This window comes from Natator depressus, chromosome 5 (assembly GCF_965152275.1).
Source record: "Natator depressus isolate rNatDep1 chromosome 5, rNatDep2.hap1, whole genome shotgun sequence".
Lineage (NCBI taxonomy): Eukaryota > Metazoa > Chordata > Testudines > Cheloniidae > Natator > Natator depressus.
In genome coordinates this window covers 52864490-52879744 of record NC_134238.1, presented here as the reverse complement: position 1 = coordinate 52879744, position 15255 = coordinate 52864490, and the positions used below count along the sequence as shown (strand labels likewise).

Below are 15255 nucleotides of genomic sequence, written 5' to 3'. Positions count from 1 at the left end.
TCCCTCACCTCCAAATTATTTTTGTGACTTAGTCCTGCCCTGAGTGCGGATGACTAGATGACCTCTCAAATTCCTTTCCAGTCCTACGATTCTATGATTTGAAACGTTAGAGCTGGAGCCAAAAGTATGTACAAGTTAATGGCGGTAATCCTAGGGACCTGAAGAAGAGCTCTGTGTAAAAGCTTGTCTCTCTCACCAACAGAACTTGGTCGAATAAAAGATATCACAGTACCTCACTCACCTTGTCTCACTAACCATATCAGGAATAACTCATGCTCTTGATCCCTTCAGATATGTAGTTGATATGTTATCCCTCTAGCTACGTGTAATTTTAAACATGTCAGGTTTGTCATGGATCTATATGCAGAACTCAAAACTCTAGAATGTTATATGGATTTGTGATGCTACCGAGATAAATTTTGTCTCATTAACCAGTGAAGTGCATGGAAACACTACAATGTGACATTTACAATGGGGAAAAACTGGGGATGCACCAATGCAACTGAAAGCAAAATCTGGCCCAACTGACGTCATGCCTGTACAAATTTTATGGTGAAAGGTACTAATGCCACATATGTTTTGAGTCACTGAAGAACTCTGGCTGAAACTCTCACCACACCCAGACAGTCATTTAAGCAGATTATGTGTGGTAAAGCAGTGTTTGCTGGGCAATCAAACTTCTCCTGAGATTCAACTGTATTACAAAGCAGCTGCACAACAGAAGAGTTGAATGTTCAGACCCGTCTTTTGATGTGATCCTAGTTGAGCGGCCTTGTCTAACAGGTTTCCCTAGTATAGCCTTCAGGTTGAAGCAGGAACATGGAACAGTTTCTCTGAACTGTGAGATTGCTGTCCAGGAGAGATGAAGGCCCGAGAGAACTGGTGAAAGGGCAGTGCTGTTCTAGTTGAGGTTTTTTGCAAGAGGGTTGCCTGTGTGCAGTTTGGGACCATCTCTGTTCAAAGAATCAGGACTGGTGTAATTGTTAGAAATAAACAAATTACACTAAGAGAATATCTTGACTCAGAGTAACTGATTTCTGCTTCAACAGGAAACTGACCTGTATTGTTCTGAAATCTACCTACCTAACAAAAGAGGCAACAGAAGATTGCATCTAGCCAGTTTCCAAAGATGGATTCTAAAGTTCTCAGTTTATGTGCATAGCCTCAAAACATGAAATAGCCTATGTTATGAATTTTGAGTAGACAGCCACAGCCTCTGTTCAAATGCATTCATACTACCAATAGAATGTTGGAACAGTTAAACATGTGTTCAAGTAGTCAAAATGAGTGGTTTTGCCTAAAAAGTGAGAGGTTTCAGCAATGTGTATCACTTATATGCATACTTACGCTGAAAACGTGTGTAGCTGTGCCACATGTCATGAATACAATTTATTCATGGACTTACTGAAACAAACAATTCACAGGACCGTACTTAGATGTGTAGTCAACAGGGAACTCTTCATCCTTTTGTGATTTGAGACATTTTTCATCTAGTTCAGCTCTAAATATGGTAAGATCCAAGACTAGGGAAATCATATGCGTTTGTGCCATTCTGGACATATTCAGAACATGAATACACTACACTCTTATTACTGTCTGTAATAAGGCTGCCTAAAAATCCTTTCTCTTTACAATTCCAGCAACCTTATTTTCTGAACTTCTCATAGATGAAACCACATGGGTAAAAATTGAAGTTTAGTATGGAAACTGGCCTTTATTGAAAGGAAGCATCTTTAAGCTTTCTGGTAAAACTGGTTTTGATTTGACCAAGTTATGACTCATTGAAAATAGCACTCTGCATATGTATAGTAGATATTGCAAGAGGTTATTTGCTAAACTAGATAAAAAGGGGTAGCTAAGGAAACAATGAATCATAGGCACAGGGGACTATTTATAGAAAAGATATCTTTAAGGCCCAAAATAAATTGGTTTATTAAGAGGTGTCACATTGTGTACTTTGTGAACTTTTTCTGGTGAACTAATGCAACCATTTTCTGCAGCTCTGCAGTTTAAATTAGAACAGGGGCTCTCAACCTTTTTCTTTCTGAGGCCCCCCAAACATGCTATAAAAATTCCACAGTCCGCCTGTGCCACAATAATTGGTTTTCGGCATATAAAAGCCAGGGCCAGAGTTAAGGGGTAGAAAGCAGGGCAATTGCTGTGGGCCCCATGTCACAGGAAGCACTGTGAAGCTAAGTTGCTCAGGCTTCTGCTTCAGTCCTAGATGGTGGGGCTCGGGCCCCAGGCTTCGGGCCCTTGCAGTGGGATTTCAGCTTTCTGCCCTGGGCCCCAACAGGTCTAACACTGGTACTGCTTGGCGGACCCCCTGAAACCTGCTTGCGGCCCCCCCAGCAGGCCCCGGACCCCTAGTTGAGAACCACTGAGTTAGAACATCGGTTCTCAACTTGGGGGGGTCTGATCACACCCCATTTCCTAAATGCCTAGAGGGGAGAGGGAATCCTGAAACATTTTCTGTTGCAACATGGGTCACAATATAGAGAAGGTTGAGAATTACTGAGCTAGAACTTTCTTTCTGCATTCCCTGTCAAGTTCAACAAGAGTTGAAAGACACCTCTTCCCTGCTGTACCAAACTCTGGAAGCTCCCAAATAAAATTAGCTAACTACAGCCTTTTGAATTTAATAAAATTTATAAGCTACTAGATCAAGCTGTTAGTTCTTATTTACTGACTAAGTCATGCACAGAAAGAGAATTATTTAGACACTAAAACAATTAGATTGTCTATTAGAGGGGTTTTTTAATGAATTAAGATGAACTGAGAGACATTCTTAACTGGCAGCTATTGCTGAAAGAAAAGCAACAACAATTTTAAAAGTAGAATTAATCAGTTACTCTCTCAGAGCTAATTGGATTATTTATTTAGGGCACAATTTTGACATGCAGTATGTGCCCACACAGAGGAGAGGGCACAGTTACTGCTTTGCTTCCCTACATAGGCTACCTGTTGCAGGGCAGGGTTACAGGGCCAGGGGAGGAGGAGAACAATCTCATGCAGCTGCTATTCCCCTCCATGCAGGTGGGCATGGAATGGGTGAGTAAAGAGAGAATGGATTAATCTTTCAATCTACTACTCTTTTCCAAAACAGAGGGAAAGAAATCTGCCAGGTATATGATAATGCAGATTACTTTTCCCAGAAGAAAGGGAGGAACCTCTGAGTCACTGTATCGTCCCTCATCTCCTCCTGGACCAGAACAACTATGCACTGCCCCTTTTTCAGAACTTGTGACAAAGCCACAGTGTAGCCCTTAATTCTGTTGTTGTTTAACAGGACATTTCAAGATTGTAGCGTGTGTTTGTGCAACTAGGCAAATCTATATGAGCTTGATTGGATTTGATTGTTAAAATTGCTGTGCTTTGAACACATTTTGCACAATTTGCATTTTTGCTGAACATATGTTGACTGTCCAAAAATATGTTTCTGATACTAATATCAACCATATGGATCCTTAGAGAATGACTGTCTAATTTACAGTGCATGAAACAAATGCTTATTACTTCTTAAAGTGTTTTGCTAATGCTGACACTATGTATTTCCCACAGATGTAAATGAATGTGAAGCTGAACCTTGTAAAAATGGTGGCATTTGTACAGATCTTGTTGCCAACTATTCCTGTGAGTGTCCAGGTGAATTTATGGGAAGAAACTGCCAATACAGTAAGTATTGCAATTGTTTGACAGATCTACCTGTTTAAATTCTTTACTCAATGCATTACAGAAACAACCATGTAATAGCACCCAGGATTCCACTATATCATTAATGTATGGGTAAATACAATATTAGTATAAGATGGACAGGTTATGAAGTTGGCAGACCTTGGGTGCATTGTGCAGTACATGGTTTTTCAACCAACTTGAGGTGTGGACCTCTTAAATATGAACTGAAGGAGCCGCTTTTTTAAAGGGGCTTCAACTTAGTCTCCAATTTTTCAGGCACAGCAGTCAAAAGGGTCTACAGCTGTTGCCCTACAATGGGCAAAAGGGCAGGGGAATTTGAAAGAGCTGATAGACATAGCCCATAAAAGATATGTGATACTGGAGATAGTTGTTGGGTTGAAAATTCATTTGGCTATGTTTTGGGTGGATGAGATGATGCTTGCAGAGTGTGCAAACTGCTCTAGTACAGTTATTAATATTGACTCAACAGCCTTAACAGATTTAACAACTCTTGCTTCCTGTTTTCTTGGTTGCTTAACAACCCCAGACTCTCAGCTGTGAAGTGCATCCTAGTGTAGAGATTCAGAAAGTCTGAAATAGTGCCAGATGGACTACAAACCATCAGAAGATGGTCTCTAGCTATTTAGTGTTGACTGTCATGATAGGAGACCCTCCACAGTTGGGTCATATCCTTTTCAAAGAAAAATGATACAGCTGGCCCACTAAAAATATGCTTCAGCATAGTTAATTCTTAGTAGCAGATAGAATACATTATTTTTTTCCAAATTCAATCTTTGATGTTGTTCCATAGAATTTGTGGAGGAAAGATTAAGGGCTGCACTGTGTGTGTGAGGTAGATCATGTTAATGGAATCCCACTTCAAGCACCACTTATTAGATCAATAGGGTGGAATACTGTGATTTTCTTGTGTGAAGTGTTAAATAAAAATTGTTGATAGATCATTTTACAGGGTACTTATGTAACACCAACAGACCCCGGTCGCCATCCAACCGGGGACCTCTGGAGCTTAGTGCATGAGCCTCTATCACATGAGCTAAAAGCCAACTGCTTGTTAGCTAAGGCTGTAGAACAGACTCGTTTAACACTCTCTTGATCTCTCTAAGTGGTCTCAGTGCCACTAGATGGAACAGAACACCACACCCAGGAGGTGTGTGGGTTACACTTACACTTGATAAATGGAGTAACTGGCACATTCTTTGGGAATTCATCAAGAGATCATATCTACCTTGTTGGGGGTTATCCTTCTGTGACGTTCCCCTCTGGTGCTATCTGGACAGTGATCTGCTAGGTCACTCCAATCCTTGACTCTGGGAGCCAGCCTTACCCTGCTACACTGTGAGAACCCCCGCTCCCGGGCTGTTCATGCACAGCCTCTAGCATGTAAGCTGCTCCCAGTTACGTGAGGGAGCACTTTTGGATAGCCACTGCTTGGATTGTGCAACCGAATGACACTAGCGAATATCTCCAGTCCCAAACACAACGCTAGGAACCTCCATCTTGCAGTGTCCAGTTATACCCGCTGGAGGCTGCAAGCTTATATGAGTTTGTCAATTTAACAAAGAAATTGATATGTACCAGGCTTGTTATCCCAAGGGGGTCTCTGACACAATTCAAACCAAACACACTGCTTCATGTAGAATAAACAAACAAATTTATTAACTACAGAAGATCGATTTTAAGTGATTATAAGCCAAAGCACAAGAAGTCAGGTTTGGTCAAATGAAATAAAAGCAGAACACATTCTAAGCTGATCTTAACACTTTCAGTGCCCGTACAAACTTAGATGCTTCTCACCACAGGTTGGCTGGTTGCCCTTCAGCAAGGCTCTCCCCTTTGATCAGCGCTTCAGTCGCTTGGTGCTGGTGTCTGTAGTTGGAGGTGGAAGAGAGAGAGAGAGAGAGAGAGAGAGAGAGAGAGCATGGCAAGTGTCTCTCCCTTTTATCATGTTATTTCTTCCCTCTTGGCTTTGTCCCCCCCCCTTCAGAGTCAGGTGAGCATTCTCTCATCGTAGTCCCAAACTGACCAAGGGAAGTGGGGTGGCTTACTCGAGAATCCAACAGATCCTTTGTTGCTGCCTAGACGAGTGTCCTTTGTTCCTGTGAGGCTGGGCTGGGTTTGTCCCACACATGCCCTGATGAGGCGTGAACTGCCCCCTCTGCTCCTGGAGAGTTTTGCCTGGGCTTGTGTTAAGCCAGGAGGGCATATTTTCAGCCTCATAACTATGTACATTAAATTACAACCTATAACATCACTATAACAACAATGCTCAGTGCATCACGAGCCTTCCAAAGATGCCTGACATGACAAACTTTGCATTGGATACCACACAATCATATTATAAGGATGAACATGGGGGTGCAGGGTGTTCCCCCAAAGGTAAAGAAAATCACACCTTCCTATTTCTTGCAGGATATAAGGATAAAGAACCATCACATACATATTTCAGGGATTTCAGGCCATATATGTGCAATGCCCTTTGCTGCTAAACATGGGACATCATAATTAGATAATAAAGGATGGATTTTTGAAGGGACTGTTGCTTTTTTAGAGCCATCACCTTTTATTCTACTTTGGCTCTCCTTGAGGTCCCAATATGTAGAAGTCAATGGCAAAATTCATATTAAGACCAGAAGAGCGGGACTGAAACTTAAGAGATACTCACTTGTGTTCTCTCATTGAGTGGTCCTGCTGGTTTCAATAAGTCTACTCACATAGGTAAGTGCTCAACAATGTGACTCAGGGTTCCATAGTCTGGCCCCTTGCAAGGAAATGTCTTGGGGAATTTAAAAGGATAACTTTGCTGGGTTAGGAAGAATTATTATAATGTGTATCAATTTATTGAGCACAAACTCTTCACAAGCCTGCTGAGTCACCTTGATGTAGACTTCCAAAAACACGTTCATTATGACTTAAAATGTGATTTCTAAAGAATGTGCTGGAACTAGTAGTGACAGAGATATGAAACAAAAAATTGTTATTCCAGATATGTAACAAAAAATTGTTATTCCCAGGATGAGAAAAATGCTTACAAACGTGTGTCTGTGTGTGTGGGTGAAAGGCTCACAGTCCTGTACTACAGGATTCTGTTCCTTATTCTCCTGCGGGAAGGGGAAGAGAAGTGCTGCCAATAATATATGTAGGAGGCAAAACCCAATGAGGAATATATACCAAGTGTACCAAGAGAGAATGCAAAAAGAAATTGGAAAGCAATATAGTTGCTAACATCAACATTTATACTATGTATAATTTAAAAGAAAAATAAACATTGAGAATATGTTGATCATAGTACTGTCTGTAACTACTCGTAATGCTTCAGGTTACTTTATGGTAACATAAATGGATGGACAGATGGCCAAACACCTGCGCTGACTACAGATCATTGAATTATCCTTGTTTTGGGAGCTCACCACATCTTCCCTAAGCACTTAAACACGTTTTAATAACTTTTAGCATTTGTTTGTGAGCTATAAACATAAACTAGCTTTAGTTCAGTTCATATTAAAACATGGATTCTTAGTAATGTACCAACATTATTATTGTGCACTATAGCAACTCCAAATAACGATCACTGTAGTTAAGGTTGCAAACACCCAATTCTATTATAAAGAGTTTTACTATGTTGTTATATCTAATTATGTAATTACAGGTAGTAATTACACATTCTAATTACATCATTATGCCTATTTACAGTATTTATGTAATTAAATGCTGTTACACTAATTATGAAAATGCATGATTACTGACTGAAAATTACCTCAGACAGCTCAAAGATTTTTTACCTAGATCATAGACTACCACAAACATAGAAGACTGAGCAGAAAAAGACATATTATGTCATCCAGTCCATTTTCCTGTCAAAGTTGGGCTGTGCTCTAGAGTGCATTTTCTAGTGTTACATCTACGTTGTCCCAGATAATGGGGCTTCTGCCATTTCCCTGGGGAGATTATTCCACAGCCTGATATAGCTTGATGCTAGGAAGTTATTCCTAAATTTTCTTTTTTCTAATTTCATTTTACCACTCTTAGTTATAGCCTCTTAAATCATTTCTTTCTGTCCTTCATGTTTACCAACTCTTGGATTTGTAGAGACTGTTATTTTATGCCCCAGTTCTGCAAACTGCTCAGTATCCATCGAGAGCCCAGTTCAAAAATCCCATGAGCTTTTCGTGGCAACTAATGTGATGGTAGTAGGAGGGGCAGGCTAGGCTGGAGTTGAGTTAGTGAGGCAATTCCTGCCCTCAGACTCTTCCTGCTGCTACTGTTGGTATGAGGGAGTAGCAGAGAACTTTTCAGGACTCGCACCCTACAGCTAAAAAGCTCTGTGGGTTGGGAAGAACAGACCATGCTTGTGCTGCTTTGGTGCAGACACTGTCGCTGATGTTGAGGAGCATTATTTGATGTGGTCTGTGCAGACTTAGTATGGAGATGGGAAAAGGGATCAGGCTAGGCTGCAGCCATACTTCTTCATGGCTCCATGGCTTCTTCATGGCTCTGCTGGACCTACTTCTTATTCAGTGTTTTGTTTTCCCCTTTAAAACACTTTATCCCTTAGTGCATCTGGATAGTTTTAAACTCATTCTGCTTTTCTGTCTTATTAGCTGCCTTTATCTTTTCCCTCCAGACTTACCTGATTTTGAAATCCAGATGGTCCTCATTTCTAGAAGGTGTTGGGGAGGAAAAAGAGCAACAGAGTAACATGGAATGGGAAGGCTCTGAAAGCTTCACAAAGATGTATGATAGCCCTTCAGTATGCTTATTCCCCGTTCCTCTCCCCCCAGGAATCCTCTGTGTGAGCCTACCTATGTGATCTCCCTGGAGCTGGGGCTCTAGATGATGTTAGGGTTGTAGTTAGAGAGCAATCACTGTCTACAGCATATTCTCTAAAGACTCCATGGGTATTCTATGGAAATCCATTCAATAGTTAATGCTGCTCAGATTATTATTAACATTATCTCTGTGCCTGAACCCCCTTCAAGAAAGGAGTTCTGTACTATTGTGTGTGGAGAACCATGCTGCCTGTGCAAATGAAAAGGCTGGGAAGTATGGAGAGAGAGCCGGCTCCACACAGATAGTCCCTAGAATTTAAAGAATTTGCCTGCAAATGCTCCATCTTCACAGGATTCAAAGGCTGAGTCCCTTTCTGTTCTATGAACTTTAAACCTCTACCATTTTGATTGCATCTTACCCACTAGATTTCTTAATTCCTCAACATTTGGTTTTCTGACATCTAGTGCCCTCACAGTGCTTCATTCTTTGAACCATTTCTTGCTTTTATGCTGCATTCTAGTAATTAATAGTCACTAGCTTCATTTAAGCTTTCCTGTTAGTCTCAAATATTCCACAAGTAAGAAGCAGCTCCAGTTCCTTAGGTTGGAATCTCTTGCTTTCTGGATCACAAAGTTGTCTTATAGGCAATTGAGAATCTCTTTTAATTCATGTTTGGTTGTTTTTGTTACCTAACACGCATCCCTATAGCTAAAACCTCAATGAGCACTGAGTTTGCAGATTTCAACACCTTGGAAGTTGGATCACACAGTTCGCCCTTTTTCTCCTTCAGTTGTGATAGTCTGCAGCAGGTGCTTATGATATTTTTTTCTTTTTCTTCTTCATTCTTTGTTTTCACCTAAAGAATTCACCAGTGTGCTGTTACACTTACTGATTGACACTATTGCAAATCTCCCATAACCTTCAGTGGGAGAAGGATCAAGCCCCATCATTGCAAATATTTTTGACATATGCTACCACTCTTTCACTTTCTCATCTTTTTCTGTCTGTTAATAGATTACATTCATGTATATTGACATTCCATTTAGGAGAATCATCCCACCCAACTTAGCAGATCTTAACATCCATTATTTAGTGTCAGTTCTGATTCGTGTTGCTTGTTTTCCATGTTTCTTGTGTTTGTGGAGAGAGGCCCAATGTTTAAATGGGAATTTTAGTTTTGCCTTGGACTCAAAAACAAAACAAGATTTAACTCTCAGAATCTGATATTGAAACAAAGTCCTCCATCAGATGCCTCTGGGTACATTTTTACCATGCTGCTTTTGAACACTACAGAAATATCTCACTTTTGAAAATTCATCCTCAGTACCTTGAAGTGATTAGGCAGTAAAGGATAGAATTTTACTCAGACACCTAATAGATACTCATTGTAAATTATTCAGACAGGCCCCCAGGACCTGATTGCACATTTTACACATTTAATTAGCTCTTTGCTACATAAGAGCCACTCATTTAATATGATCACTGAGGCACACCCTAACAGGGTAGTAGCTTTCAAGTTGTGTCAATACTTCTATTATGAAGTAAATTCCATTTTCTAGCATCTATAACTTGGTTATCAAATTTCATTTCAGATTGAAGTTTCTCAGGAGAGGAGATTCTCTCTAGCTATATTTTCCAACCCAGCTCCTGACCTGATCCTCCATACCCATTGATCCCATGCTTTGTGGAGTCCCTTTAATTAGCTTTTACATTGTTGGCGGAAACATGTATTTGGGTAGCACTTCCCTCCCAACCTGAATTCTGGTATATCCAAGTCTGCTTACTGAAATGGAGGAACAACATGGCCCTGAATTTGCTAAGTCACTTTTCTATACCCTTACTGACATTAGACTATGCACTTTAGAATATGCACTTTAACAGCTTTGTCTAGTCAATAATGCACATTCTTTATGTCCATGCAGAAACAAAATATAAATTGCGAGTAAAGACTTGGTTATATATATATATAATATAATATAATATAATATAATATAATATAATATAATATAATATAATATATAATATAAAAGCCAGAATGTAGCTACAGGCTACACAACTTTAAGAATATAAGAAGGGCCACACTGGGTCAGACCAGTGGTCCATCTAGCCCAGTATCCTGTCTTCTGACTGTGGCCTGTGCCAGATATTTCAGACAGAACGAATAGAACAGAGCAATTTCAAGTGATCCATCCCTTGTCATTGAGACCCAGCGTCTGATAGTTTGAGGTATAGGGACCACCATCACCACCTGACCATCTTGGCTAATAGCTTGTGAAATTCATTGCCATGGGATGTTGTGAAGGACAAAAGTATAACTGGGTTCAAAAAAGAATTAGTTAAATTCATGGAGGATAGGTCCACCAATGGCTGACTGTGCATTGTGTGAAGAAGTATTTTCTTATGTTTGTTTTAAACCTGCTGCCAATTAATTTTATTGGGTGACCCCTGGTTCTTGTGTATGTGAAGGGGTAAGTAACACTTTCCTATTTTCTTTTTCCACATTGTTCATGATTTTGTAGACCCCTATCATATCCCCCCTTAGTCATATCTTTTCTAAGATGAACCGTCCCAGTCTTTTAATCTCTCCTTGTATGGAAGTTATTCCATATCCTTAATAATTTTTGTTACCCTTTTCTACACCTTTTCCAGTTTCAGTACATCTCTTTTGAGATAGAATGACCAGAACTTCACACAGTGTTCAAAGTATGGATGCACATTGATTATTACAACATCAAAAAACTAGAAAAGATGAAAAAGTACCTTCAGTGAAAGTATTAATCAATAGAAAGATAAAAGAAGAGCAACTTTACAGTTGAAATGTACTCAGCAAAACTGTCTTAGTCAGAAGGAAGCTCCCTCATGTTTCAGCTATTAGACCTGTTGCTGACAGACTGCAAGACTTGGTTCAGGTCTTTTCTGTAGTAATATGCAGTTCACTTACTCAAAGAGTCTAGCCATGAAATAGGGTCCTCTGCTAACTGATTCAGTCTGCTCTAGTTTTTAACTACCAATCAGCAGACACACAAGTTAGAAATATGAGTAAGATAGTTCTAGAGCTCTGTAAAACTTTCATAAACTTCACTGGGATTTACCAAAGTTAATAATCTTTTTGGTAAATCCAGGTTAATCCAGTATAAACTGCAAAATTTGGAGATTGTGTCCCAAACCATGCAAAACTCAACACCATTTTGAGATTTGCTTTGTATTTTGGAGCTTCATTTGGACTCAGAATTCAAACCAAACTGCAGAGAGTATAATGGAACAGGAAAAAAAATGGTTCACATCCACCATCTGTGAAGTGTAAATCACTTAGGGCTTGTCTCCACTTATTGGGGGATTGACGCGCAACCTAACATACGTTGACCGAAGGTACCTAAGTTGACCCAAGGTACATAGCTGGAGTTGCGTAACTTAGGTTGATTTAGCCCCGTAGTGTAAACCCTCCCTGAGCTTTGCACAGCTCCTGCCTGCAGCTCTCCAAAGATGAAGGAAATGCAAGAGCCTGTTGAGGCAAGCTTCACAACTCCTACTCACTTGACCAGAAGGAGGTTCCCACAAAGCTCCTGTTTGAAGCTTGGGGGCAGTGTTATGTAAGACACAAAGGAGGAATGAGAAATATGCTACCTGTTAATTCTACTTTAGTCTCTGGCTGAAAGTTCACATGTATAGCTATAATGTTACCAGAAAAGACAATTATTACTATTCAATGCAGCAGCTGAGAAGTCACAAGAAACTTTTGGGAATTTCTCCACTAGCTAGTAGTTATTTGTATCCATAAGGGAAAAAAATCACATAATTTACCACAGGGTTATCTGCTCTTTGGTTATGACAGGTTAGGTACTGGAATAGCACAGTCATTGCCAATCAGATCTGAAATGTGATGGCATAGTTTTGTGGTGGCAAGCTGCCAGATAAACTGTTGTCCTGAACCTGCCAGCTGCCCTGTCTGGGTGACCCTCTGCAGCCTGGAAGATCAGTGTGTGTGTGGTTTTAATTAAAGCAGCCACTTTCATTGAATCTCTGCTTTAAAGTTTACTGTTGTATTTTTTTATGACAAATAGAGACCATAGTCTTTCTCTCATGCCTTACATTTTAACTAAGACTCAGAATTGTACAGGCATGTTTTGACAGGAAAGTGGTATTCAAGTTTTTAAAAGACAAAGTCTGTCATAACATTTTATTATTTCATTTGCTAGAGGTGACTGATAGGATTGATCCTCAGTTCCAGTCTTTATCTATTATGGTAGACAGCTGTCAGCTTGACATATATCTATTACTGATGTTGTTTTCCGTTGCTAGTGACAAAAGTTTTAGAACCCATCTTGGTTGAGTTTTTCCCCCGGCACATCCAACACCTTTGGTAGAATATATTTGTACTATCACATGCAATTTTAGTAAAAATTGACTTTAAAAAAACTTTACTGTCTGAAACTGCTAGGCTGCTTAACATCCATTGAAGTAAAGCCACAGCAAATGTCAATATTTGTCTGACAGGGAAATCCTGTTATCCAAGTTTCACTTTCACATTTTTTATTGGAGTTGTGATGCTACATGGAAAAAGGAAAATTTATAAAATTAATATCAATGTTACAAAATTGCAATGAATCATGCCAGACATGCCGTGTAAGGTGTCAGTGACGGTGTTATGATTTGCAAGTATGATAATCTTGTTTATATGTTTGTATCACCTTTGTATTATGAGTTATAGATATTGTGACAGGGTCAGACCAGATGGCTACAGGAGAGTAATAGAAGGCAGATATATTAGCCCCAGGTTAAGTAGGTCCCTTTTCCCTGGGTAAGGTAACAGGGAAGGTTCCAGAACAATCAGGAACCTTCTGGACACAATTAAGACAGACAGGGTGATTAAAACACCTGCTGCCAATCAAGAAGCTGCTAGAGTCAATTAAGGCAGGCTAATCAGGGCACCTGGGTTTAAAAAGGAGCTCACTTCAGTTTGTGGTGCACGTGTAAGGAGCTGGGAGCAAGAGACGCTAGGAGCTGAGAGTGAGAACGCGGACTGCTGGAGGACTGAGGTGTACAAGCATTATCAGACACCAGGAGGAAGGTCCTATGGTGAGGAAAAGAAGGTGTTGGGAGGTGGCCATGGGGAAGTAGCCCAGGGAGTTGTAGCTGTTGCACAGCTGTTCCAGGAGGCACTCTAGACAGCTGCATTCCACAGGGCCCTGGGGTGGAACCCGGAGTAGAGGGCGGGCCCGGGTTCCCCCCCAAACCTCCGAACTCCTGGTCAGACACAGGAGGAGTTGACCTGGACTGTGGGTTCATGAAAACGGCCAAACTGAGGGCTGCCATGAAGCTCCAAGGTGAGCAAATCCGCCAATAAGCGCAAGACCCACCAAGGTAGAGGAGGAACTTTGTCACAATATATATAGTATATCTTTATTTCAAAACTTGTGCTGTGTTTCTGGATGACACCCTGAGACAGAATGGCATCAGCACTAAGCTTGCTTGATGGTCCATCAGCTGTACAATGAACCCATTGAGAGAAGGCAGGGGCTACACCTATGAGTCAGCAAGACATGTACGGACAAAGGAAAGAAAAGCCACATGGCAAAAGTATAAAAGACAGCTGCATCTTCTCCATTCTGTCTTCATTCCTGCTTCTTACTTCTGGAGTAACCTTTCTACAGACAAGCTCTGAACAAAGGACTGAATGACCCATCCAAGCTGTGGATGTGTTCCAGAGGACTTTAAAGCCAGCAAACTCACCAGTACTGCTAAGAACTTGATATATAGACTTTGAAGTCTTATGTAAGTATCCAATGACTTCACTATTTAACAACTCTCTTCTTGTTCTTTCTTTCTTTATAAGAAACCTTTAGTTTTGGATGCTAAAGGACTGGCTGGCAGTGTGGTATTTTGGGTGAGATCCAGACTGATATTGACCTGGTAATGTGGCTGGCCCTTTGTGGTTAGAACATTTTGTATACATGAGCACTGTTTTTAAGTAACTTCTCACTTTATTGAACCTATGTGCTTTTTGGGAGCCAGAGAACTGGAATGCAATAAAGGGGGCTGTGTGATTTCTTTTTTCAGCTTCTTGATAATCAGTGTGGGGGATCAGGAGCACAGTTGGTAAATGGTTGGTGAGTCTAACTTCAGTGTTAGCCACCAGTCTTTGGGAGAATCTAGTCTCCTTTTTGCAGCCTGCCCTGACCTTGGCATTTTCAGTGAGGGCTACCCCAGGCACCCAAGGCACAAGAGTAATAGCACTTAAATAATAGTAAAAGCCTTTTTTAACTTCAAAATGCCTTATCTATACAGTGGTTCATAAAATGGGTATTTTTATGGTATGAAATTAAGCAAAACTTTGGTAGCAGCTGGGGTGAGATGTTTGGTTGCATGTGTTCCCTCTGTATGCCGTCCCAGCTCTGTGCATGTACCTGGCACAGCAGACCTCAAATGAACTGCCCAATGACCACAAGATCTGTTAAGGTACAAAGGCACCCAGCCAGGTTTATTGTCAACAAGGCACAGTACTAGTATCCTGCAGACTCCACTGGATCACTAATACATGTATTCCCGTAACAATGGACCAGCTCAGTGAATGGTGGGACTTTCCATTTCTCCCTAGGCTGGACAGACACACTCCCTTTGAGTTTCCATTTTATACATCAGTGCAAACAAGTTACGTACTACCCCTCTGATGTAGTTAGCTGACATCCTCTGATGTAGCTGTTTACCACCCATCACCTTGTACCTCTCTATCCATGACACTGTCATCCTGACCTTATCATTCCTCAAACCAGGCCTTTGATACAAGGGCTTATG

The 15255-nt window shown here is 40.6% G+C and overlaps 1 protein-coding gene across 1 annotated transcript in view; it reads left to right on the top strand.

Moving 5' to 3' along the window:
- Positions 1-15255, top strand: part of EDIL3 (EGF like repeats and discoidin domains 3) — a 390724-nt gene that overhangs the window by 210938 nt on the left and 164531 nt on the right. The window contains exon 5 of the mRNA XM_074952821.1: positions 3562-3675. Coding sequence (XP_074808922.1) covers positions 3562-3675 — 114 coding nt within the window. The remainder of the gene's footprint in view (positions 1-3561; positions 3676-15255) is intronic.